The sequence below is a fragment of the Stegostoma tigrinum genome, chromosome 38, assembly GCF_030684315.1.
Source record: "Stegostoma tigrinum isolate sSteTig4 chromosome 38, sSteTig4.hap1, whole genome shotgun sequence".
Lineage (NCBI taxonomy): Eukaryota > Metazoa > Chordata > Chondrichthyes > Orectolobiformes > Stegostomatidae > Stegostoma > Stegostoma tigrinum.
This window is the reverse complement of record NC_081391.1, coordinates 11,853,664-11,880,216: the sequence shown is the minus strand read 5'-3', so window position 1 is coordinate 11,880,216 and position 26,553 is coordinate 11,853,664. Positions and strand designations below refer to the sequence as shown.

General features: G+C 47.2%; 1 protein-coding gene across 2 annotated transcripts in view; it reads right to left on the bottom strand.

Annotated features, from left to right (window-relative positions):
* Positions 1-3,830: 3,830 nt before the first annotated feature.
* The window catches only part of LOC125447118 (transmembrane protein 184B), a 74,483-nt gene continuing 51,760 nt past the window's right edge, over positions 3,831-26,553 (bottom strand). Inside the window, exons 5-10 of one of the 2 annotated variants that reach the window (XM_059640446.1) lie at positions 26,220-26,295; positions 25,996-26,087; positions 22,760-22,929; positions 14,082-14,276; positions 11,679-11,699; positions 3,831-4,831 (exon numbers count right to left, since the gene is read on the bottom strand). In XM_059640446.1, coding sequence (XP_059496429.1) covers positions 4,593-4,831; positions 11,679-11,699; positions 14,082-14,276; positions 22,760-22,929; positions 25,996-26,087; positions 26,220-26,295 — 793 coding nt within the window. In that variant the 3' untranslated portion in view covers positions 3,831-4,592. The remainder of the gene's footprint in view (positions 4,832-11,678; positions 11,700-14,081; positions 14,277-22,759; positions 22,930-25,995; positions 26,088-26,219; positions 26,296-26,553) is intronic. The other variant, XM_059640447.1, reaches the window with a different exon arrangement.

Genomic DNA, 26,553 nt, shown 5'->3' with positions numbered 1-26,553 from the left:
CCCATTACCCCATCCCACCCACCCTGGTCCTTTACCCTCCGAACTGAACAGAGGCTCTGGCTCCAGGCACCTTATAACAAAATAAAAAACAGAAAAATTGTCTAAAGGCTGCTGAGCAAAACTGAAGGCAGGAGCCTCGCAAACAGACTGGTTTATTAATAATCATCATGTTCTTTCTTTAAAAAAAACAGAAATTTCTTCACACTGTTATTCAAAAGTACACCAAGAGGGGAGATCAGCACCTAACAGTTGACAGAGAAAGAGGAGAGATTAAAATTCAAACTGACCAGGATGCGTAGAGGAACTAGACAAGTTCTACATCCCAAGTTATGTTGCCAGGAGGAAAATCCAAAATGGCTTCCTCGACTTTCTCCCCTTCAAATACAACTGGCCCCCTTCTTCCACACAGTTTATAGCACAAGCACGATGCGGAGACAGATTAAATAAGACAGGCCGCATTTTCTCCTCAAGTAGTTACTTAAAGCTATGACTGAGATGATTTCATGACAAACGTAGTCTAGCCTAAATAATAATCAAACAAAAACCTAATTTTCAAGTGGATCGGGAGGAAGGAACTCAGTAGGAAAAGGGGGAGGTAGGAGGAATCAGATAGGAAAATGCGGTTTTTAAAAACACATTTCTATCTCTGAAGCTGCCAACGTTGGGGGTAAAAGAAACTTTCACAGTAAACTGAAGAGAAAGCCTAGTTGAGGTCACTCACTAACTGTTGGGATGAGAAACCACCAGAGCCTCCAATAGACTCTTCCCAAGAGGACATTTCAACAGCATAGGGAGATGTTGAAAATCACAGGGGAAGGTGGGGTGCAGGGGAGGGCACTGTAAAGAGGTGGCAATAGGCCCTGCCAATGGTTGAAGCCTAGACCTTTAACATGAAGCCTGAGGATTGCCTCAGGAGCTTGCGATGGTGCAGGCAACGAAGGGGGCCTCACTATTCTGAATCCACGGAGCCAGACCCAACACGACAGGAACACCGCGGAGCGGAGATTCCAATCATCCACCTTCCCATCGATTAAACAAGGCGTCGAGATGGAAGCCACTGGAGTGATTTTCCACAAACAAACATGCGGCTATGGATCAAGTCAAAGCCATCCCTCTGGGCAGCCGACCTTAGTCGGGCACGCGCCCCCCCACCCCGACCTGTGTCGGGAATAGCCAGTTGTGTTTCCTGGAGTGAGTGAATCTCAAAAATATATACTTTTCTTTTGCAGCAGCTAACTTTGCCAACAGCAGAGAAGAGAAACCCTGGGTCTTCAGGCAGTGCTCCACCCACACAGGTAGTGCCCTAGAGTGAGTGAGGTGCCCACTTGTACAAAACTAATTTATTGAGATCAGGACAATGCAACAACATTTTCATTTACAGAAAGCAACAAGCAACATTCTGAAAACAGTGAAGGTGGTGGGCACTTCTGGTTGTTTGGAATGGCCAAATGATTTTCTTGAAATAAGATACGTTGGATTCAGTTCGAATCATAGAATGGAATCCCTACAGTGTGGAAGTGGGCCATTCAGCCCGTCACGTCCACACTAGCCCCTCTGAAGAGCATCCCACTCAGGCCCATCACCCCCATTCCCTGTAACCCTGCATTCCCCACGGCCAGCCCACCCTAGCCTGCAGATCTTTGGACTGTGGGAGGAAACCGGAGCACCCGGAGGAAACCCACACAGACACGGGGAGAACTTGCAAACAGCCAGTTGCCTGAGAGTGGAATTGAACCTGGGTCCCTGGTGCTGTGAGGCAGCAGTGCTAGCCATCATGGCACTGTACAGCAGTTGTAACAGAAGGGTAAATGGTCTCGTAGCCACATTCTGGCCAAAACATGTATTGGTGGCAATATCGTAGAGGTGCCAGTGTTGGACTGGCATTGACAAAGTCAAACACCACACTACACCAGGTTATAGCCCAATGAGTTTATTAAAATATTAACCGAGAAGGCAATACTGATGGGTGAAGTATCAGTAAAAGGGTTAGCCTTCAGATGAACTTCTTCAATTTCAAAAAGAGCTGGCCTCACTGAGTCAGGGTCACTAAGCTACTTTCACAAGTTCTTTCCGATGGCAGGGTCTACAGCCATCTACGTTCACTCAAAATACAGACTGTGGACAACAGGCACAGTGCCCACTGATGGCTTCGAACCTGTTATTTCTTTCTTGCAAAGGCTGTTTAGTGAAGGGGGGCTGGCAGAGAGCAACTGCTGTTCTGCGAGCAAAGAAAATGGAATAACTTGTTCACTTCTGGCAAACAAAAGGTTTAAAAAGGTAGGGAGGTATTGATGCTGTAAAAGCAGTGGGAAAACCATACATAAAAATAGAAACTGAGACAGTGTATGTGTAATATTGAGATGGCTAGTACCCTTCAATGGGTGATGGAAAGTGGCAACAATTAGAATTCACTTGGTGACAGGAGAATGCAAGGAAACAGGCAACCAAGGAGCTTCTAATCACCATTAGGGATTTAGCTAAGAACCCCTGGAGCATTTTCTTAAAACTTCACTGGAACATGAAGCACTCATTTCTAATGTCAGTACAAAAATGCAGAGGCATCGTGAACAGGTGGAGCATCTTTAAGTTCCTTCACCCTGAAGTAAAAATTTTAGAAAAAAGATGAAATTTGATCTGTGTTGGGAATTTTTCTGTCACAGGAACGGTCCCGCACAGGGCTACTCACACGTTGAGAGCAGATCGGCATGGGGTGGCACCAGGTGGGTACAAACGTTCAACCCTAACCCAACGCCCTGAGCACTGCTCTTAGCGACACCGCCCACTGCGGTGAACGGAAAACAGGTCAAACGGCCAACGGCGCTGGTCATTTCTCTAGCGCCACAACCAGAGGAACAAGCCTGCCGATGGTGAACAAACTGATAGAGCCTGGAACTGGATCAATTCTTAAAACAAACCCTTTGAGGGGGAGCGTTCCTGTCAACTTGGTGGGGGGGGGAGGGGGGTGAAGTCTATGCTCTTTTTGATGGCAAGTAATTGGTATCAGTTTGATGCCAGAATACAGGCCAGAGAAAAGACCGCAGCCAGTAAGGGTCGGGCTTAGCTGTAAAAATGTAAAACCTGTAATGTTGGGGCTTAACATTTGCGAAGACAGCAACTGGCATGGAGCAGAAATGGGTGTGTTACTTATATAATTAGCTCTTCTGCATCCCACCACTCCACATTAGTGAGATTCAGCCAAGCCTATAACAACAATTCCAGGACCGGTCAAAAATCAGTCAAGGAAACAAAAAGCAAATCACTAAAAAGTCAGATTAAGAGGGTCATTTCACATACCCGCTAACCGAGTTTAATCCTTACCAGAGAATGTTCTCAGTGGGTAGTGTACTCAACCCAGCCAGCTGCCCAATGAGTAGATTCAGTTAAAATTCCCAGTTCCCAGAGTACAACATAAAAAGTTTGAAGGTAGCCAAAATGATTCGACCGAGGAGAAACAAAACCGTAATACCAAAACCCAGTACTCACCAACAAAGCAAAAATGGCTCACATTAATAAAAAGATGGGCTTTAAAAGTCAGTGAACATTAACTGGGTGCAACAAAACAGAGGCCCAGAAAGTTGACTCCATCTCCACACTGCAACATAGTGCGACTGGCTGCGACAGATGCTCGTCCCCTTGGGAATGTCGAGAGAATGGGAAGATACCGAACTGCGGTTCAGACCAGAGTCAGTCCTGGCCGAGCTGTGGAATTGGGTGAAGAGGGCTGCTTGGAGACGACAGGGAGGTGGCCTCTCTTGTGACACAGCACGTGGAACCAGGAGACAGGCTCCACGGCACAGTCCAATGTGCTGGTGGGGGGGGGGGGGGGGGGGGGGTTGCAGAGATATTGACAAATCCCAGGCACAGACAGTCTGACGAGAAGCATCAGCTCCAGAGATGGGCTGGACAAGCACAGGTGCCCTCTTACACTCCAGTGACAGATCTCTGTTGGTCTCCATCCTACTGGGGTGTGGAAGCATCTCCTGCAAGTATCAGTGCAGATTGGAAGTTGCTGATGGAGTGGGGGGGGGGGGGAGGGGGCTGGTAGGTAGACATTGATCCATAAAGCAGGCCTCCTAATCTCTCTGTGACAGCGCCCCACAAAATCCCAAGGCTGCTCATGTCCATGGCCTTCACAAGGACCTTGTCCCAGTTACCTATCCTGCTGCGGATTACCCATTCCTCGATATTAAGGCCCTCAAAACATTATTTCTTTAAAAATAAACACACACACAAACAAACAATCACAGAACAAAATCAGGTTGGCCTATACCAACTGATATGCTTCACTCAGGCAACAATTGAGAGTCTCGCTAACTGGAAACTGGCTGCAGAACAACAGGTTGAAATAAACAGAAAGCCAGAAAATAAAGAGGCTGGTTTTCGAAGGGAGCGGATATGTTTAACGTGGGTTCTAAAACGCTCACTGATTGCAGGGAAAACCGCTGGGAGACAGAAAACAAAATTAACATGGCCGCTTTCTTAGCCTGTGTCGCTGCCCCCACGCACCCCAACCCTGTCATCCCCCTTTCGGAGAGAACACTGGTCTGCTCGAAGTCTGTCGCAGCTGGATTCCCCACCCACCCAGGACCAGCTCAGAACTCATCGTCTGAGCTCAGCAGGAGTGTCTTCTCAGTGTCGCGAATACTGGTGGAGCTGTGGGTCCGTGAGGCAGCGTGCCCGTTACGCCAGGGCGTGCCATGCTCCAGTGTCGACTGTTGTGTGTACTGCTGGTAGGCCGGGGAGAAGTTGTGGATGGCATCCTGGACGATGTCGTGTGGGTTCATGGTTTCCTTCAGGCTGCTGGAGATGCTCTTCATGGGTGCGCAGCGACCTGAGGAGTAGTTAAAAAATAAAATTTAAAAGGCTTTTCAAGAACCCACGCTGGTCTCTCTCTCTCTCCCCCAACACAGACGCTGCTAGATCTGCTCAGTTTCTCCAACGATTCCTGTTTTTTATTACAAGGATGGATGTGTTGGTCTGAAGCCTGGGGGCCAAATCATGTGATGCGCAGCGTTTGAAGGATTTGATCTTGACAACACTGCGGGTTGAGGTTGCCCAGTGACATACCGATCCACCCAGGCCTGATTTGGCCACCAATCCCTCACACAGCTCACTGCACCCCTGCAACGTCATGCAAGGGAGAGTTTGTTCACTGGCTCGGAGCGCGGCAAGGGATCTGCTTAGTGTCACCGATATTCCTATGATTGGTAACAGCAAATGGGAGCATCATATGGCACAAAGGGACCCTTTCAGGTCAGCACTAAGTATTGAAGTGACCTTATAGAGCTTTATAACATCATGGGGGGCATGGATAGGATGAAGAGCCAAAGTCTTTGTCCCAGGGTAGGGGAGACCAAAACTAGAGGGGCATAAGTTTAAGGTGAGAGGGGAAGGATTTAAAAGGGACCTAAGAAGCAACTTTTCCATGCAGACAGTGATGCGTGTATGGAATGAGTTGCTAGAAGTGGTGGGTACAATTATAACATTTAAAAGGCACCTGGATGGGTATATGAATAGGAAGGTTTAGAGGGATACAGGCCAAATGCTGGCAACTGGCTCTAGGTTAGATTGAGATGCCCTGTCAGTGTGGATGAGTCGGACCCAAGGGTCTGTTTCTGTGCTGCATGGCTTTACAGTCCCACTTTCACCACTTGGCACATGGCCCTCCTGCAAGAATGTTAGTCCAACTCTGCTTCAGGTGCTGCAGACTCTTCCTCAGACACAGTCCCAATGATCCGGGGGGTCTGAAACCCTTCCTGCTGCACCAAATCTTGAGCCATGCGTTCACCAAAGGGGCAGCCCCTTCCAAACCCATGCCTGCTTCCTTGGAAGGGCAAGGGCAGCAGATAGAGGGGAACACCACTTCCTGCAAGTTCCCCTCCAAGCCACTCACCATCCTGACTTAGAAATCTATCCTTCAGTGGGTCAAAATCCTGGATCTCCCTCCCTGAGGGCATTGTGAGTCAACCCTACAGCAGGTGGGCTGCAGTGGTTCAAGAAGGCAGCTCACCCCCACCTTCTCAAGGGGCAACTAGGGACAGGCAGTAAATGCTGGCCTAGCAGTAATGCCCACATCCAACTAATAAATAAAAGCAACTTTACAAGAAGTGAGATAACAAGGTGGTGTCGAGCTGGATGAACACAGCAGGCCAGGCGGGATCAGGAGCAGGAAAGCTGACATTTTGGGTCTGCACCTTTCTTCAGGGGGGAAAAAAAAAGGGTGTTAGGGTGATGGGGAAGGTGGTGCAGTAAAGACTGAGGGGGAAGGGTAAAAGTAGGCCTGTCTGACCAAACTCTGGCCCCAAAAGGTCAGGCCTCTCCTGGACTGTCAGCTCACAAGAGATTTGAAGATCACTGGGAGACGGAGACAAGTGTTACCCTAAACCTGAAGTGTTGCCAACTGAGACTAAACCAAATCCTGGGAGACTGCACGTCCCATGATTTGCCCCCAGGCTTCAGCCATGAGTTGGCCAACATGCCTGTCCTTGTATAAAAACAGGAATTGGTAGAAACAGTCAGCATCTGCAGAGAGAGAAACAGAGTTAATGTTTCAAACCCACGCAGGGATTCAATGGCTCGGTGGTGCTCAGAATCCCTACAGCATGGAAACAGGCCCTTCAGCCCAACAAGTCCACACTGACCCTCACAGCATCCCATCCAGACCCATCCCCCTATATCGCACCTAATCTACACATCCCTGAACACTACGGGACAATCCACCCTAACCCGCACGTTTTTGGGCTGTGGGAGGAAACCGGAGCACCCGGAGGAAACCCACACAGACATGGGGAGAACGTGCAAACTCCACACAGACAGTCAGCCAAGGGTGGAATCAAACCCGGTCCCTGGTGCTGTGAGCCATTGTACTGCCCTAAATTTATTATTGTTGTATTACTGTTGGATTGTTAATCCAAAAACTCAGCTAATGTTCTGGGGACCCAAGCTGAAATCCTGCTACAGCAGATCATGGTATTTGAATGAAGGAAATGGAACTAAAGGGTCTAATGATGACAGTGAAACCAGATGTGCTTTTCCAACAAACGATCATGTCCTTTAAGGAAGGAAATCTGGCCTACACGCAATTCCAGACCCACAGCAATGTGGTCAACTCTTAACCACCCTCTGGGCAATAAATGCTGGTCCATCCAGAGATGGCAACATCCCGGGAGTGAACTGAAAACAAATGACGCTCCTCCAGAAATGGGGTTCATCATAGTGAAGAAAAAAAGCTTCATTACCGAAATGGGTTGGCACTTGACTGTCAAAAGACCTCCCCATTTTCAATATTGTTACATCTAGGAAGAAACGTTTAAAGAAAGTGATTATCCTTATTTTAGTATTTTTGCGATTCGTCTCCAAGAGGAGCACAGAGCACCATCCTGGAGATGGATCTGCAATTCCTGGAAATTCCAAGCCAATCCTGAAAGTTTCGGAACCTACTGTGGAGCGTTAGCCGGCTACTCAACATCTTATTAATTTGTAACTTCTGCAACAGAAAATCATATTCACACAAAGAAAACCTTAAGGAAAGAGTGGCTTTTGTTGTGTGGATTGAAAACCCAATTGCGAAGAAGGGTCACCGGACCTGAAACATTAGAAACTCAGTTTCTCTCTCCACAGATGCTGCCAGACCTGCTGAGATTCTCCAGAAATTTCAGGTTTTGTTTCTCTCATTCCAGCAGTTTTAAAAGAACTCAACCCTTGGGCTGCACGTCACGGTTTCAAACATACAAGTAATGAGTTTCATAGAATCCCTGCTGCAGAGAAACAGGCCATTCAGCCCACTGAGTCTGCATCATCCCTCCACAGAGCATCCTGCCCAGACCCAGTCCCCTACCTCATCCCTGTAACCCTGCATGTCCCATGGTTAATCCACCCAGCCTGAATCCCTGAACACTACGGGGCAATTCAGCATGGCTAACCCTTCTAACCTGCATAGCTTTGGACTACGGTAATGTACAAACTCCATACAGGCAGTCACCCGAGGCTGGAACTGAACAGCACCCACAAATTACAGAATCACCACGCGGCTCCTATTTCTTCTTCAATGAAGGAATATTCTCGTGCTCTGGAGGCCTCTACACAAGGGGGTACAGTTGGCACCAGGCTTCTCAGTGAGGCTTAGCTGACACCCACTGAGGGGTTCTATGAAGCGTACTGCCCACAATATCCTGGGAATGGAGAGGGGGGGTGGGAAGAAAGAACGCGGGAGCGTGGGGAAGTGGGCAGGGGGGAGGGAGAGAGGCTGACTCAGGGTGGGGAGGGACAGCTTAGGACATGGTTGGAGCATTAGTGTTTGGTGGGGGGGTGCATGTGGAAGAGTGACTGGGGCCTGTATTTTTGAAGAGGGTGGGATTTTCTAGGGAGGAGTAAAAGAAGGGACTTGGGTTCTTCTCTGTTGGCAGTGGAAAGAATTGGAAGTAACTGGGATCTTTGGTGGGGGGGGTGGGGAGTCACAGGTTTTATTTTGAATGTGGTAACTGGGAGTGTTTTGGGGAAGGAGGAAATAAGAGAGGGGAGCGACTGGGTGGGTGTGGAGGGAGCGTAGGGGAGTGACTGGGTTGGTGTGGGGTTGGAAGAAGGGAGAGACTGGGCTTGGATGTACAAATGACCATTTTTAAAAAAAATTATATTTACTCTTTCATAGGAATGAGAGTGTCAGCATCTGCTTCACTTCCCTAAATGATCTAAGCAGCTTGCGAGGGCATATCAGAGGGCAGTTATGAGTCAACCGCACTCTACTCAACCACAGAAATCTCAATTTGACAAATAATCCATTTCAGACAAAGCCAAAATTTCCATCTTGGGACTCTCGTTAAGTCTTTATAAAAAAAAAGTCATACAGAATAGAAACAGACCGTTTGGTCCAACCAGTCCATCCCGACCGCAATCCCAAACTAAACTAGCCCTACATCGCTCCCACCATTTCCTATTCATGTCCCGATTCAAATGTCTTTTAAACGTTGTAACTGTACCCGCCATCGACCACTTCCTCTGGACGTTCATTCCACGCATGAACCACTCTGTTTAAAAAAAGAAGTTGCCCTCTGCGTCCTTTTAAAAATCTTTCCCCTCTCACTTTAAAAATATGCCCCCTAGTCCTGAAATCCCCCACCCTAGGGAAAAGACATCTGCCATTCTCCTTATCTATGCCCCTAATGATTTTGTAAGCCTCCTACGCTCCACTGAAAAAAGCCACAACCCATCCAGCCCCTCCTTATGATTCAAGCCTTCCATTCCCAGCAGCGTCCTGGTAAATCTCTTCTGAGCCCTCTCCACTTTAATAATATCCTTCCTGTAGCAGGGCGACCAGAACCGCACACAGTGCTCCAGAAGAGGCCCTCACCAACACCTCGCACAACCTCAACATGACACCTCATGGCTTTTACAATTAAAAGTAGGGCCTTGGGTAGCATTATAGAACTGAGGGACCTTGGGTACGTAATTCCTTAAGTTTGTGTCACATGTAGACAGGACGGTTAAGAAGGCAGTTTGCATGCTTGATTTTTTTTTAAGTTTAGACATTCCCTTTGAAAGACAAAAGGTTGCTTCTGTAAAACAAAGTAGCCCATCTCTGAATGCCACCCCCCCCCAACTGCTCCTTGATGTGGTTTCCAGAGAGTTGCACAATTTTTACATCCCCTATTTTGGCACCTTCTCCGCAAGAGATTGCCAAACCAATGCCAGTAAGTGTGACATTTTTAGAAATTCCACATTCTGCCCTCTTCCCCTCAAATAGAGTACATTTTGAAAGGAGCCACCATTCCCCACCGTGATTGGGTGAGGGGGTGTGGGGGGAGGTACCAGTCTGTACACGGCTAGATCCCACGAACAGTAGTGAGACAAGACCAGCTGATGAGGCGCTTTCAAACCCTGTCAAGGGGCTGAACATGAGTGATGACAGTCAGAATAACCACCCCAGCACCCTCATCGAAACGAGTGGCTCAAGGGGACATTAATATCCAATCAAAGCCAAACTATGGCCTTGGTTTCAGGTCTCAGGTGAGAGTTTCCTGGAGTCAAGGCCTTCACTGAAACCCAAATGGGGAAAAAAACCCAAAAAAAAACCCAAAAAAAAAGTGGGAGCAGATGCCTACAATTGTGTCCAATTTTGACCCATAATTTCTTCCTGACACCCTGCTGAAAAATGGAGTCTTTAGGAACCTTCTCCCAAATTCACGTTCATTTCAAACGCACAAGAACAGATCAAAACTGGTAATCAGGGAAGAGTTAGAATCACTGTCAGTTCCCAACACTGGTGGCACGGCCTCAACTCAACACAACCCAGTCAATTCCAGCACCCCCCTGAACAATTCCAAAACAGAATTCTCTCCTCGGGTGACTTTGATGAGTTAAGGCTTTGGAATTTTTTCCCCTTTTAACTTATTCACGTAATGAGGGCACCAGCAGCCAGGTCAGGATTCATTACCCAACCCAAATTGCCCAGAGGGTAGTTAAGAGCGAACCGCACTGCTGTGGGTCTGGAGTCACGTGTACGGACCAGGTAAAGATGGCAAAATAAAAACCAAAAGATCTGTGGATCCTGCAAATCCGGAACAAAACCAGAAGTTTCCGGAAAAGCCCAGCAGGTCTGGCAGCACCTGTGAAGGAAAAACAAAAATCATAATTAATGTTTTGGGTCCAGTGATTAACTCGAACACTCAGTGACACAAAACATTAACTCTGACTTTTTCCTTCACAGATGCTGCCAGACCTGCTGAGCTTTTCCAGCAACTTCTGTTTTTGTTGGTGTTGTTGCAAGTAAAGATGGCAGTTTCCTTCTCTAAAGTGAACCAGATGGGTAATTCTGATAATCGACAATGTATTGATGACCATTAGACTTTTAACTCCAGATTTTATGCACACCCCCCCTCCAAATGAACTGAAACATGCCCCCAAACAGTGCAGTGATTACATCCACACCCCGAGAAACATAGCAGCTCAACATCAACTTGCCAAGGCCAATGAGCAGGATTCAGACTCAGGTCCCTACAGCATTATCGAGGTCTCTGGATTAACTGGCCTGGATCATACTGCTCGGCTCTCGCCTGCCCTTAATTAACAGAGATAGGGGTTATGCAGTTCTGCTCAGAAGCCAAAGCATTGGAGATCTGCCACAGCACTCTGAGCAGTTGCTAACCTGTTGCTCTAAGACGGTCAAAGACTGTGCCGTCTCAGTGCCCCACTTGGGTGGGTGGGGGGCGAATGCTGCACCCTTCAGATGAGATCTCAGTCAGGATCCCTTCTACCCAATTAAGCAGGGGGCAAGATGGTGCAGCATACTTTCCACAAGGGGGCATGAGTGCTCCCCTTTGTACCACTGACCATATTCAACTCTCGATCATCAAAATACAAAATCATATCACCCTTAGTTGGCTGTGGGAGCTTGCTGTGCAGCATTCCCTACATTACAAGCAACTACACTTTGGTTTAAAAATAAATCAATCATTGGCATTCACCAGCTGTGGAACATCCTCAGGTACTGAAAGGTGTGATATGAGCGCACATCTCTCTCTCTCTCTCTGTCTCTCTCTCTCTCTCGCATTCTACTGGAATCATTGCTGCTGATGCTCCCAAGCGAGGTCCACAGACAAGGCAAGAATGCAGCATATTTACAGAGCAAGAATCAAATTCAGCAATTACACACAAATGAGAAAATAAAGATAAGTTCAGCCTACCGTAGGGCCCATATGCCAGGACTATCCACAGTGAGAGATTGGCAGAAGCAGGAGACAGAGAAAGAGTGAGAGACAAGGTGGGGGGGGTGTCGGGTGGAGAGCGAGAGAAAGAGAAAAAAAAAGAATGAATGCAAAAGAACCCCCCCCGAGACTCCATACAAACACTACTTGCAATTGATAGCGCCATGATTTAAAAAACCCAAAACAACAATTGTAAGGTGTTCTCCCACCCCCACCCCGAACACGTAATACTCATTTACAGAATAGGGGAGTCACTGACAACGGTGCAATTTCCTAGCTGCCTCAAGAGACTGCAGGGAGCTTTTTTTTTGTAAACAGTGACTGGTGCTGGAGAAATATGGCCGGAGTTAAGCGTGAATAGAAGTTAAATCATATTCAAGCAAGACTGAAATCAGGAAGACCCAACTGAGGCTGTCTTTCTCTCCTTAAAAGGCCAGGAATCAGTCAAGTTTTCAAGTAACTACTCAATAGCTTCATGGCCATTATCACTAATAACCAGCTCTCCATTTCCAAGTTCTTTTCAAAATCACAAAAAAAAAGAATAATTGGACAGGCATCTCAAAATTGCAGAAATGGGATTCAAACTGCTGGTCCTCTGGGCGTTCAGCATAGTTACGGTAGCCTTGACACTCGAGGGCCAGTTGAGTATCAGTCGCAAACCAACAGAACTGACAGAGCCAGCAAATACTAACCCCTGCTTCAAGTGGCACCTTTACGGATGCTCAGTCACGCCAAGCAACAGTGACACGAACCGAGTAAAGCTGGGATCCCAGGATGTGCAAGGGCAAGACACGTGGATGGAAACCAGATTGTGTTCGTAACAGGTGACATTGTGAAGGACGTGGGCATTGGATACAATGGAAAACGACCGCCCTCAAATTCCCCTCCATGCCGCTGACCGTGCTGACTTGGAAATATATATCACCGTTCCTCCAGTGTCGCTGGGTCCAAATCCTGGAACTCCCTCCCTGACTGCACTATTTGGGTGCCCGGTGCCCCAAGCACCGCAGGGGTCAAAAGGCAACTCACCAGCACCTTCTCAAGGGCAATAAATGCTGGCCCAGCCAACAATCCTCTTATCGCACAATCTAATAAGAGATGCGTTACACGATTAGGATTAGGATGCGGTTTAATCTCTCATTATTGAGGATTTTTTCCATTTCATTTTACATCAACTCAGCACATAGATTTGTGTTGCATGCAAAAATACAATTGAAACTCAGCCATTCCCAGGGTGCTCCAGGGTTTAACCAAAAACAGAACACACTGGGAACACTCTGCAGGTTGAGGTGCGTGTGCGGTGAGCCAGTTATTAATGGTTCTGGGCCATATGATCTAGTCAGGGCCTGCTTTCGGGTTTAAGGGGGTGAGTTAGCTGACGGAGCTGGATGGAAGAGGGACATTTGATCTTTGTGTTGCCTTGAGGCCACAAGACAGGATAATCAAGACAATGCAGATCAGGATAACCTAAAACAACCATAAATGTTTTTTAAGAGGGATTTTTGTCCCCTGGGAGGTTGCTTATTCATGATAATTAACTAATTATAGCATGACAAGAGCTAACGATGAACAGAGCTCATTAAGAACGTCCCATAAAGCCGCAACTTTTAACAATTTGTTAAAAAACATCAGATTCAAAAGGGCTGGACGTCTCATGTCTAACCAGGAAAGCCAAAACTATTTAGTTCTCTGGATGCTTACTGTTCAATGTCTGGGGACAGGCACAGGCCAGAAGGAGCAAGAGAGGGGGAAGGATAGTGGGGGTGTCATGCGAGACTGAGGAGGGGTGAAGGAGAATGGGAGGTGGGAAACAGTGTGGGGGGGGGGGGGGAGGAGATATTGCGGAGAGGGAGCAAGGAGACGGGGGCGGTGCTGGGTAGGGAGCTAGGGACTGAGGGCAGAAGGTGTCAAGAAGAAATACAGAAAAAAGATGTGGGTACCAGGCAGACAGAGGGCCGAGAGTGGGGCGGGGGAAAGCAGGCGAGAGAATGCACGCAGAAGTAAATGGCTGGGCTTTGTGGAACACCGACAGATGTGTGTCAATAAAGCAAATACCGATCAGAAATGAAGTTCCTCACAAGTAGGCCAGGCACCGTGTTTACCCCTATTGAGTGTGCGTGCGTGGGTGGACGTGAGGGTGGGTGAATGGATCGATTTGTGAATGAGTGGGTGGGCTCCTTAAACCTCCACAAAAGCTGTTTCCAAATTTATTAAAGCAAAACTGAATCGGACGCTCGCTGTTATGGAAATTACAAAAGGGATTGACTGAGGAGTTGGTTTGTATCTTCCTAACTCTGGCACTTTGTTACCAACCGCCTCATTCAATTATTTTCAGTTCTGACATAACATGCATCACCCCATAGATCGAACGTGAGAGCTTACCTTGCGAGTCGATTCGCTTGTCTGCATAAACTTTGTAGGTGAAAGCATAGCGCAGTGCAATGGCCGCGAAGAACATCTCAATGCAAATGATGAAATTCTGGTATCCCGCAGCGACGGTCCCTTCACCCACGTAGAACTCTGGCGAGTCGATTTTGGGAATAGCTCCACACTTCTCCAGAATGGCCAGCAGCATCCCTGAAGGGAAAGAACAGCAACTAAACAAACAAACAACAGCCTGGAAAATAAGCAACTCAGCCAAAGAATATTTCGCCATCAACATAGCCATCACAGGGAATAAGAGGAGTTAGACCCTTTGAAAATGTTCTAACATCCAATACTCTCACATTTGATCACTGGCTTCCAATTCTCCTTCAATTCCCCGTATTCCTCAATTTCAGGACTGGAGGGTTCGAGTTATAAGGGGAGGCTGGATAAAACAATGAAGTCATTGTTTATGGAAACAGACCCTTCCGTCCAACTCATCCATGCAGTCGAGACATCCCATTCTGACCCATTTGCCAGCATTTGGCCCATATCCCTCCACACCTTTCCTATTCATTTATCTATCCAGATGCCTTTTAAATGTTGCAAATGTACCAGCTTCCAGCACTTGTCTGGCAGCTCATTCCATACACGCACCAAAATAGTGTGGGATGTTTTCCACTGAAGGGTGACGTTTATAGAGGTTTACAAAATCACGAGGGGCATGGATAGGGTGAATAACCAAGGTCTTTTCCTCCTGGGTGCAGGAGTTCAAAACTGGAGGGTGTAGGTTTGAGGTGAGAGGGGTAAGATGTAAAAGGGACCTGACAGGCACCACTTTCACACAGAGGGTGTTGAGTGAGCTGCCAGAGCAAGTGGTAGGTGCAGGTACAGCTACATTTGAGAGAGATTTGGACTGGTACATGATTAGGAAAGGTGCAGAGGGAAATGGGCCAAACACAGGCAAATAGGGCTGGCTTTTTTTGGGAAACTTGATCAGCATGGACAAGATGGGCCAAAAGGTCCTTTTCCATGCTGCACGATTAAGCGTAAACAAACCTTGAGCCTTAAATATATTCAATGATCCACATTGTCTTGGGGTGGAGGAACACAAAGACTCACAACCCTCTAGGTGAAGAAATGTCTCCTTGTTTCAGGTCTAAATGCTTGGACCTTTATGTTAAGTCTGTGCCCACATTTTAGACACCTTACCCACAAGGCACACAGTGTCTCCTCTGCCATGCTCCCTCATTATCTCGTAACCTCTGGCACGGGGAATACGGAATGCGAAGATGGGGCAACGTATGTGAGGACCGATTACCGTCCGCCAAATTCCGAGGGCATTTCTTGGAAATTGGGAAAGGTTGCCGCAGTTAGCCACAGCTGAATATGACAAAATGTCTATTAGGGATTTTCTTTTTAACAGACATAGACAATCAAAGGGAATTTTGCCTGATGCGGCATTGCATGTAACTCAAATCTTAACAAGCAGACAACAAAAAGTCTTTGAGTCTTACTAAGATGGGACTAGAATGGAGACAACAAGCCTCTGATAAGGCAGCCGTGATGAAAACTACGTGATTTGAGATTTCCAATTTTTCTACAAAATTGAAAGGGAAAGCTAGCCCGGCCCGAGACGCAGCTTTTTAAAATAATTATGAACACATATGACAGAGTAGATACACATTTGAATAATAAAAAGAGATTTAAATTTGTTAGATTTTGGGGGATTAAAATTTCCGGAGGCGGTTAAGCCTTGGTTGCAGAGACACCCTTGAAGAAACTTCTTCCCCGTCAGCAAGATCAGAACAACAAATAAAAAAGGTATAACCAAAATAACCTCGTAACAGTACCAAGAGACAAGTAATGTCGCGGCTGGAGCAGAAACAATTTTTAAACAGGGTCGCTACGACCTTGAGAGAATAAACAACAGCCACTTCGCAAGTTGATCCCGAAATCATTGGCTTAATCACAGAATCATTGTATCAGGTTTAATTTTGTATAACTTTACCTCACAGCTGATATTGCAAATATTATAACAACTGGTTGGCATTAACATCCTTTTTAAATTGTCTGTACTAAGGTCAGCAAGGGATATGAATTGCATGGCCGAATTTGTAAAGGCATTAATAAAAAGCAAGTTCACAGTGTGGCTGGGAAATGTCTAGGAAGGTACATAACAAGTATTATTGGAAAGTGGTCAATAATCATAGGACAATGTGGGGGGGGGGGGGGGGGGTCTGGAAAACAATCACAAGATGCAGGAGGGCCCAAGGTAGCCCATAATGCTGCCCATTGTTGATGTTGTAGTCACATTGGATGGGTTGTTCAGAGAGGATGTAGCACACACGGATGTCAACTGTTGCATTTTATTTATTCATTTGTGGGACATGGGCGTCACTGGCGGGGCCCAGCACATCTTGCCCCTCCCCAGTTGCCCCTGTGGAGAGCTGCCTCCTTGACCTGCTGCAATCCACCTGCTGTAGGGTTGACCCTCAAATGCTGTTGGGGAGGTAATTCCAGGATTTTGACCCAGTGAAGGAATGGCGATATATTTCTAAGTCAGGATGGTGAGTGGCTTGAAGGAGAACTCGAAGATGGTGGTGTTCCCATGTATCTGCTGCTGTTGCCCTTCCAGATGTTTGTGGGTTCGGAAGATGCTGCCTGAGGATCTTTGGTGAATTTCTGCAGTGCATCTTGTAGATAGTACACACTGCTGCTACTGAGAGTCGGTGGTGGAGGGAATGAATGTTTGCAGATGCAGTGCCAATCAAGCCAGCAATGTCGCATACAACCAGCAAGTATAAATATCTTGTCCTTTATTGGGGAAGGTAGAGTGTCACTGGCCTCCGATCTGAGCCGTATTTAAAAGGGAAAGTGGACCCCATGTCAAAGCCCGATTCAGAGTAGTCTGTGACCCGTCTCATGTGTGATCAAGGAGCGTCAAATAAAGGTCCATTTGTGCTACTAAATACAGGAATCAGACTCCTCTTTAAAAATCCCTCTCCAATAAAGGTTTTGGCTGGTTTGGGGTTTTTTTGGGAGTGGGGGGAGTTGGAAGGTGGAGAGCAGCAGCTAAAGGAGACATCTCTCTAAAGACAGAGTAGGAAAGCAGAAAGGGCAGGGGAGGGACGGACGGCAAAGATTGAAGAGTAGGGGTGGGGAGGACTGACCACTCAACTGCTGGCGGTGGGGTAAGACAGTGAGGGGGCAGAGACCAAAGTTTGGGGGGGGGGGGGGGGGGGGGGGGCACACACTGGAATGAATAACCAGGGTCAGAAACCGTTGATTGGGACCTGACGCTGCAGAGGCGCTGAATGGAGAGAGAAAAGTGGAACTTTAGCAACCCATTTTAACAATCCCAGCATGCCTCAGTGAGGTGCAGCCATTAACGTTCTTCTGAAATGTAGTCACCGTTCAAATGCAGCGGAAACAGCAGCCAGTGGGCGCACAGCAAGCTCCCACAAGCAGCAACATGCTACTGGCCTTTTGTTAGACGCTAGACAAATTTTGTTTGGGGCAATGGAGATAACAGCCTCTGGGGTCACCTTTGAAAATATTGTGGGGGGCTGGGGTTTGCTTCTCATCCACTGGAGAGGCCTCAGCTCGAGGTCTCCATTGGCAGTCGGCACAGGACTCTCTCGGGCACTACACCGAGCCTTCTACCTGGACTTAAACCCTCACGTCTCTCTCAAATGGCGCTCACATCACCTTCAAGAGGCTCAGAGCAATAACCGCTGAGCCACGTCTGACACTCAATCTCCTATCTCTGTTCACCCAGTTCATCACAGCACCCTTATCAATAGAAGCACAGGAATACTATGACTTGATACTGCAGAATTTAGAGGGTTAAAAGGGTGATCTGATCAAAGATATTAACAGGAAAAGACAGGGTGGGTAAACCATTTCCTCTAATTGCCCCTTGCCTTACAATCCCCACTGTCTGAGAAGGATGTTAGAAAGGGCTTCCACACACACAAAGCATGGCAGATGTTTGGAACACTCTTCCACAAATGACAGCAGGACGCTGGATCAGTTGTTAACTTTAAAATCCAAGATAACAAAAATTTTTGTCACGCAAATGTATGAAGGGATTCGGCCCAAAGGTGGGTCTACAGATTTAGGCTAGAGATCGGCCATGATCTCACTGAATGGTGGAAAAGGCTTAAGGGGCTGAACGGCCTTCTCCAGTTCCAATACTCCTATGATTCCTGGTGTAGGCTACGTTTGCTGGTCTTGCTCAGATTGATATCATTATTAATGCCCCAGATTTATTTTTATTTAAAACAGCAGCAGCCAGGTCACCTTGGGCAGAAGCTACACTGAAACATGAAGAGGGCTTTATTTTTATTAAAGGTTTGGGATCTCATGCAAGGCCTGCTGCATTTTTCTGGCATGCTTCCATATTTTCCCCCCCCCCCCTTTATTCTTTCATTGGATACTGGCATCACTGGCGAGGCCAGTATTTATTGGCCATCTCTAATTGCCCAGAGGGCAGCTAAGAGGCAACAACATTGCCTGGTGTTTGGAGCCACATGTGGGCCAGACCAGATATGGGCAGTCGATTTCCCTCCCTAAAACAATACGAGTGATCAGAAACTATAGGCTGGCAATGGCCTAATGGTATTATCGCTGAACTGTTAATCCAGAGACAGGGGTAATGTTCTGGGGAGTTGGGCTCATATCCTGCCACGACAGAAGGTGGAATTTGAATTCAAATTTTTTTTTAAATTCTGGAAATTAAAAGTCTAATGACCATGAATCCACTATTGGGAAAATATCCATCTGATTCGCTAATGCCCTTTTGGGAAGCAAACTGCCATCCTTACCTGGTCTGGCCTACATGTGACTCCAGACCCACAGCTATGTGGTTAGCTGTTAACTGCCCTCTGGGCAATTAAGGATGGGCAATAAATGCTGCCTGGCCAGCGATGCCCTCACCTTGTGAATTAATTTAAGAAATGGTGGTCATCATGGTCGCCGTTACAAAAACTAGTATACAATTCTGCAATTATTAATTAAATATGAATGCCACCAGTTCGTCGTGGTGGGATTTAAACTTGTGTCTCCACAGCTCAAGCCTGGGCCTCTGGGTTACCCTTCCAGTGGCGTTACTGCACCAACTGGCCATAACAGTGATGCATCGCAAAGTCGAATAGCTTGCTGACACTCGTACATCACTGAAATGTGCCCATAGAATAACATTGTGGCAAGAACAACACTTTAGGGAGGGTATGGATGTTACATTTCGATGGTCCGAATGGCCTTCTAGTCAGTATCACTTGCCAAATCACACCCATGAACTATTCCCAAAATGGAGTGGTCTTGGGTCTGTGGTTATGCACATTTCCATCAGCAGAGGGTGCTCTTGGCCTTTATCCGAGTCTGTCTCAGTCCTGTAATCCAAAAGCAGTCAGTTCTACAGGAACACAGGACAGAGCTCGGGAGGGCGGGTTAAACTGTTTTACTGAAAAGTCATGAGGGCGGGTGCTGCTGAAATGTCATGACGATACAAAGAAAGCAAACAATCATAATTCTTCATATTGTCTGCATCAATTAGAACATAAGCTAATTTAGAAGATGCACCACTATGAATATCTCAGCATAACAAAGTGTCCAGAAATGCAATTTTCCTTAACTTACAAAATGAAAATAAAAGGTCTACTATCCTCTACATATATCATCTAAATCCGTGGCCATATTGTCAGGTCGACTTCATTCAATTCTCAATCATTTGCATTACATGTAAGGGTTTTATAAGAGGAAGGATTGAGGTTTCCAATACTGGCCTTTTGTGTTAATTTCAGCACACATTTACTGTCGCTGGCAGATGACGGACCCAGAGTGACCAACTGCTCATGCATTTTATGGATGGTCTGTATCTAGGGTGTCTGTCTTGTGTTGGTGAAAAGTCACTATTTGTCCTGTAGAATAGCCCGAGAGTCTCGTTTCACTTTAATGCTCTGTGGGAGTGTTCATACTATGATTGCTGTTTGCCAACAGAGGTACCTTTCCATCTATCTTCTTTATCCATCTTCACTCCACCTCCCCCTCTCTTCCTATTTATTTCAGAATAGTCTCCCCCTCCCCATCCCCCTTTTCTGATGAAGGGTCCAGGCCCGAAATGTCAGCTTTTGTGCTCCTAAGACACCGCTTGTCCTGCTGTGTTCATCCAGCTTCACACTGTGTTATCTCGGATTCTCCAGCATCTGCAGTTCCCATTATCTCTATCCACTCCCACTCCTACCTTTGCACCACACAGCTCACCCATACACACATCCTGACACAAGCACACATATGAGCTAGTTGCTTTATCACTGGACTGTTAATCCAAAAACTCAGCTAATGCTCTGGGGACCCTAAGTTGAATCCCATCAGGGCAGATGGTGGAAGTTAATTCAATAAAAATTTGGAATTGAGTGTCTAATGATGACAATGAATCTGTTGTCATTTGTCAGGAAAACACCCATCAAGTTCACTAATGCCTCTTTAGGGAAGGAACCTGCCATCCTTACCCAGTCTGGCTGACATGTGACCCCGGGCCCACAGCAACGTGGGCAACTCAACTGCCCTCTGGGCAATTAGGGATGGGCAATAATTGCTGGCCTAGTCAGGTAAAGGAATTTTTAAAAATCCTGTAAAGGAATTTTAAAAAAAAAATCACTTGCCTAACCCTAAGTACTGCCTAATATTCTGGGTTCACGGGTTCGAATCCCACCATGGCAGAAGGTGAAATTTGAATTCAATAAAAATCTGATCTGATGGTGGCCATGCTCAGCCAAAAAGAGTAATACCGGGCTCAAAATGTTAATTTTCTTTCTCTCCCCACAGATGTTGCCGGACCTGCTGAGTTTCTCCAGCATTCCCCGTGCTAGTCTTTTGCCTTTATACGTGGCTACTGCCAATGGCTGTGAGCCAGATGGGACTTTTCCTAACGTCCTTCAGGGAAAGGAATCTGCCGCCATTACCTGGTCTGGCCTACATGTGACTCCAGACCCACAGTAATGTGGTTGGCTCTTAACAGCCCTCTGGGCAATAAGGGACACGCAATAGATGCTGCCTGGCCAGCAACGCCCTCATGCTATGAGCAAACAATTAAAAATAAAAATTGGGCGGGAACCAAAGAATAAACAAGTCTATCTTATGCTGAACCTTGTTTAAGGTTAACCGGCAACATTCATACATCAGATCATTCATAAGAGAAGCTGTCGAGGAAAATAAAAAAAAGCAGTTTATTTTTAAACTACTGCGATATGGAATGCAGTACCTGAAGAGGGTGGTGGAAGCAGATCAAATGAGAAGTTATAATAAGAATGGGTTAAATATATGAAGGGAAGCTGTTTACAGAGTTTTGGGGAGGACTAATCAGTGGAGGGAGAGGGGATTCATCAATTGGAAAGCTTTTCCAGAGAGACAGGGCTGGGTGAGGGTCCTGCTTTAAAATTAGGGATAATTCTTTCAGGACAGAAGAATCGAGCAGAAAATTGTTTCAGGTGTTGTGCAACTTTGGAATGGGATGTGAGATCATTGACTATTTTAAAGGCAGAAATAGATAGACAGACGGGGGAATGAAAGGTTTTCGTGGGTAGGTGGGAAGACGACATTCACAAGACATGCAAACGGGTTTGATTTATGGGCAGCATTGTGGCTCAGCGGTTAGCACTGATGCCTCACAGCACCAGGGACCCAGGTTCAATCCCACCCTCGGGTGACTATCTGTGTGGAGTTTGCACCTTCTCTCCGTGTCTGCATGGGTTTCCTCTGGGTGCTCCGGTTTCCTCCCACAGTCCAAAGGCGTGCAGGTTATGTCACTGTTGACAATTTGGCCAGGGATGTACAGGCCAGGTGGATTAGCCATGGGAGATACAGGGGTAGGGGGAGGGGGTTTGGGTGGGATGCTCTTCGGAGGGTCATCGTGGACTCAATGGACCGAATAGTCTGTTTCCACACTGTAAGGATTCTATGATCTTACTGGGTGGCAGAGCAGCTTGAAGGCCACACTGACTCGTGCATTTGCAAAGTTCTAAAACGGTGATATTGAAATCATTTTGTTTCACATTGAACAGGAAAATGAGCTTTAATGTATGCTGGCCCCAGGAACAGGAGCTGGATTTGTTGAGAGAGTGGCTTCTTGTCCCCCAACACAGGCCGAGGCAGACCTCGTTCTCTGCCCAACAGCCGTCAGTCATCAACCTCTTGTGGCAATGTCCCTAACTCTAAGCCAGAAGGCCCACCTGCTCCAGAGATGTGTTAGAACATCTATAGGAGATTGATTAAAAACATCTACAGACCACACCCCTACTACAGTGAGCGTATTGCCATTAATCGCCATTAAAATAAAAACATTTCCAGCTCAACATGTTCCGCAATTCACTTCCCAATCCCTTGCCTTTTTATTGAAAGAAAGTACATTGTTAAAAATATATATCTTCTTCAGAGCAGTGCAGTAATGGAAGGCCATTCATCCCATTGTTCATGTGCTAGCTCTTTGCCATCCCATCTAATTTGCCGCACTCCTCACCATTGTGATATTTCACTTCACGTATTTATCCTTTTTTGGATACACCTGTCAGTTTCGCTTCCCCAGGCCATTCAGGCATCAGGTTCTATACTTTCCCAATGCCCATCGAGGGCAAAGGGCCTGTTCTGTGCTGTATTGTTCTACGACCGCGCTGTTTCTCGGCAGGAGCTCTCACCTTGCCAGAAGGACAGGAAGATGACAGACTTCACCATGAAGAATTTGAGCACCGGACTGTAGGGACTGAGGAGTTCCCGCGTGGCAAAGTAGAACAGGAAGAGAGCGTAGAGGGCAAGGCTGACTGAGATATTGTACACGATGGTGACATAGAGGTAGCCGCTGGCAACACTAGATGGGAGGAGAGAAAGATCCCAGTCAAACATCGCTCAGAGAGATAGAGTCATGGAGGTGTACAGCATGCAAACAGGCTCTTCTGTTTCAACAGCCTGGAACCTGTTCAATTGGAGTCTCAGTGGGTGGGCACAGAGTCATAACCCTCTAAGCCCTTCCCACTCATATACCAATCTTTTTAAATGTTGTAATTGTACCCGCCTCTGCCACTTCCTCTGGCAGCTCATTCCATACATGCACCATCCTCTGCATTAAAACAGGTCCCTTTTATATCTTTGCCTTCTCACTTTAAACATATAGGTATGTAAATAAAAAAAAACACTGAACCACTGCAGTAATCAGAGACAAGTCTGGCGTCTCAGGCAATGTCGGACAGCATCAAAACGTTGCACGACGGCAAAACGTTGAGATTCTGTGCCAGTGATTTGGAGAATAAAGAACCCTGAAATCATAGGGGCGGCACGGTGGCTCAGTGGTCAGCACTGCAGCCTCACAGCGCCAGGGACCCAGGTTCAATTCCAGCCTTGGGTAATTGTTCGAGTGGAGTTTGCACATTCTTCTCGTGTCTGTGTGGGTTTCCTCCCACAGCCCAAAGATGTGCAGGCCAGGTGGATTGACCATGCTAAATTGCCCCATAATGTTCAGTGGTGTGCGTGTGTGTTATAGGGGGATGGGTCTGGATGGGATACTCCAAAGGGCGGTGTGGACTTGTTGGGCCGGAGGGCCTGTTTCCACACTGCAGGGAATCTAATCTAATCTCATCATCCGGGGCGAAGCAGCCTGCTTGACTGGCACCACATTCACTTCCTACACCATCGACAGACAACAGCAGCAGTGGGTACCAACCACAGCGAGCACTACACACTAATTCAGCAAGGCTCCCGAGACAGTACATTCCCACGCCAAGGCCGGTGACCGTCTAGAGAGACGTATGGGCAACAACACCAACTAACTCATCGTTCCGACTTGGAAATATATTATTGTTCCTTCACTGTCAGGGATCAAAATCCTGGAACTCCCTCCCTAACAGCCGCATGGATCTATGTACAATGAATGGACTGAGGCAGCTAAAGGGGGCAGCTCCAAGGCAATAAGGGATGGGCAATAGGTGCTGATCCAGCCAGCGACGGCCACATCAGGATAAGACGACACGGCATTCCGCAGGAATCTGTATTCCGCCCATTCAGACCTCCTGCTCAACACCTCCAATTCCTTTCTCTCCAACACTGGCAGCTTTGACCATCTTACCTCAGAACACCAACATTCACAACCAAACCTCTACCTCTCCATTTGGCTTCACAAGCCCTGCATCCGTCAGTCAGTCAAAGAGTCAAAGTGTCAGTGAACTGTTCCTGGGATGAACACAGGAACATAGGTCCTTCGAGGTGAATCTGCTTTCAATCATGGTTGATTTGATCATGATCTCAACTCCCAACTTTTCTGCTGGCCGACACCTACCCCATGCCCACACACACACAACCCACAATTCCCTCATCTACAAGAACAGGATGTCCTATTTGGAAAGGCTGGACAACCTGGGCCAGGATCTGTTAAGAAAAAAAAAAGGGGTGATTGAGTTCAATCATTCAAGGCGCATAGGGAACGCAACAGGGGAGATGTCCCCTCTTATGGGGGAGACCAGAGCTAGAGCTAAAAATAAATTTAAGACAGAGATGAACAGAACAGCTTTTCTCTGTCACAGGTCCACAGAATCATCTCGTCCTGAGAGGGTGTTGGAGGCTGCACATATTTAAAGGCATAGTCAGACAGACTTAGAGTCTGAAGAGGAGTCACATCAGACTCAAAACCTTAGAGATAATGAGAACTGCAGATGCTGGAGAATCCAAGATAACAAAGTGTGAAGCTGGATGAACACAGCACGCTAAGCAGCATCTCAGGAGCACAAAAGCTGACGTTTCGGGCCTAGATCCTTCTTCAGAGAGGGGGATGGGGAGAGGGTTCTGAAATAAATAGGGAGAGAGGGGGAGGCGGACCGAAGATGGATAGAGGAGACGACAGGTGGAAAGGAGAGTATAGGTGGGGAGGTAGCGAGGGGATAGGTCCATCCAGGGACGGACAGACAGGTTTCTACCTACTAACCTCATCCCGCCTCCTTGACCTGTTCGTCCTCGCCAGACTGACCTATTCCCTCCCCACCAACTCTCCTCTCCACCTATCTTCTCCTCTATCCATCTTCAGTCCGCCTCCCCCTCTCTCCCTATTTATTTCAGAACCCTCTCCCCATCCCCCTCTCTGAAGAAGGGTCTAGGCCCGAAACGTCAGCTTTTGTGCTCCTGAGATGCTGCTTGGCCTGCTGTGTTCATCCAGCTCCACACTTTGTTTCTCTCACCACTGATGCTGCCATACCTGCTGAGGTTCTCCTGCACTCTCTAGGCTTGCTTTAGATAGATCCTCAACTGACAAGGTTACTGGGAGACTAGAAAGTGCGGTCAAGGCTTCAATCTGATCAGCCACAATCTCACTGAAAACTTGAGGGACCGAATGGCCTAATCCAGTTCCTAACTCTCATGCTCGGATGTTAGCCCCCGACCCTCCTTGGCCTGAGCTTTTGACCCAGCTGACTCAATGAGCTGGATTTTAAGACCAATCAGCGAGGACCAAGGGGGGAGAGGTACGGCTGGCACAATGTGGTGGGAAGCAACAGGTAACACTGTTTTGCTGGTGGTCCGATAGTCCCACCATCCTGCAGCTGGCAAAGAGCGGGGACGTCAATTTGGAGCCCATGTGAAGTAGTCAGGGCTGTTTCCCACCTCTGGGTGTATTCTACCAACAGCTGAGACCCCTTCTCCTTTGGGCGTCTCTTTGACCCCAGTGAGGGTTCCCGGCAATATTGCCCACCTACTAGAAGAGTACCAGTGAAGATTTGGTGACGTTGCAACAGAATTGCACCCATGCATACATATCCCCTACAGGTCACCAACCACAGTGGACTGTACCACCCTCTGCCTGGTATCACTAGGCAGCATCTGCGGTGATAATGGAAATGGGTGGGCAAGGAGGACAATGAGAGAGTCAAAACGATAAAGTTACACGGTTGCTCACTTGAAGTCTCCGTCCTTGTACTTGCCAAAGGCCTGGAGGATGACGGTGATAATGGCCATCAGCGGTTTCACCACACAGAACTGGAGGGTGGCCTGGAAGCAAAAGCAGATGCCATTCAGCAATCGCAAAGGGTTAGGGGCGGGAGAAAACTACCAGGCAAGAATTGCTGCTTCTGGCAACGACCTGGCAGCATGGAGGGTCAAGGTTCAAAGTGCAAATCGTACCTGTTTACAGAAACGTAGAAATCCAATGGAGTATGTCTTCCCCCACAGACAGCATGTACCATACATACAGCTGGACCTACAGGAGAGTACGCTTAGTTAGTAATATTCCCAGCATCAGTTGCAAGAGGTCTCACTGCAAGTCTTCATGCACAAATTGCTGAAGGTGGCTCTTCAGAAGGTGACAACAGACAGTATCCCCCTGCTTTATTAATAGAAGCATAGATTACAAGAGCACGTGGGTGGTGATAAAATTGTGCAAGATACTCACTAGACCTCAGCAGCAGTACTGTCCAGAATGTGGGTATCGCATTATAAGAAAGATGCGAATGCATAC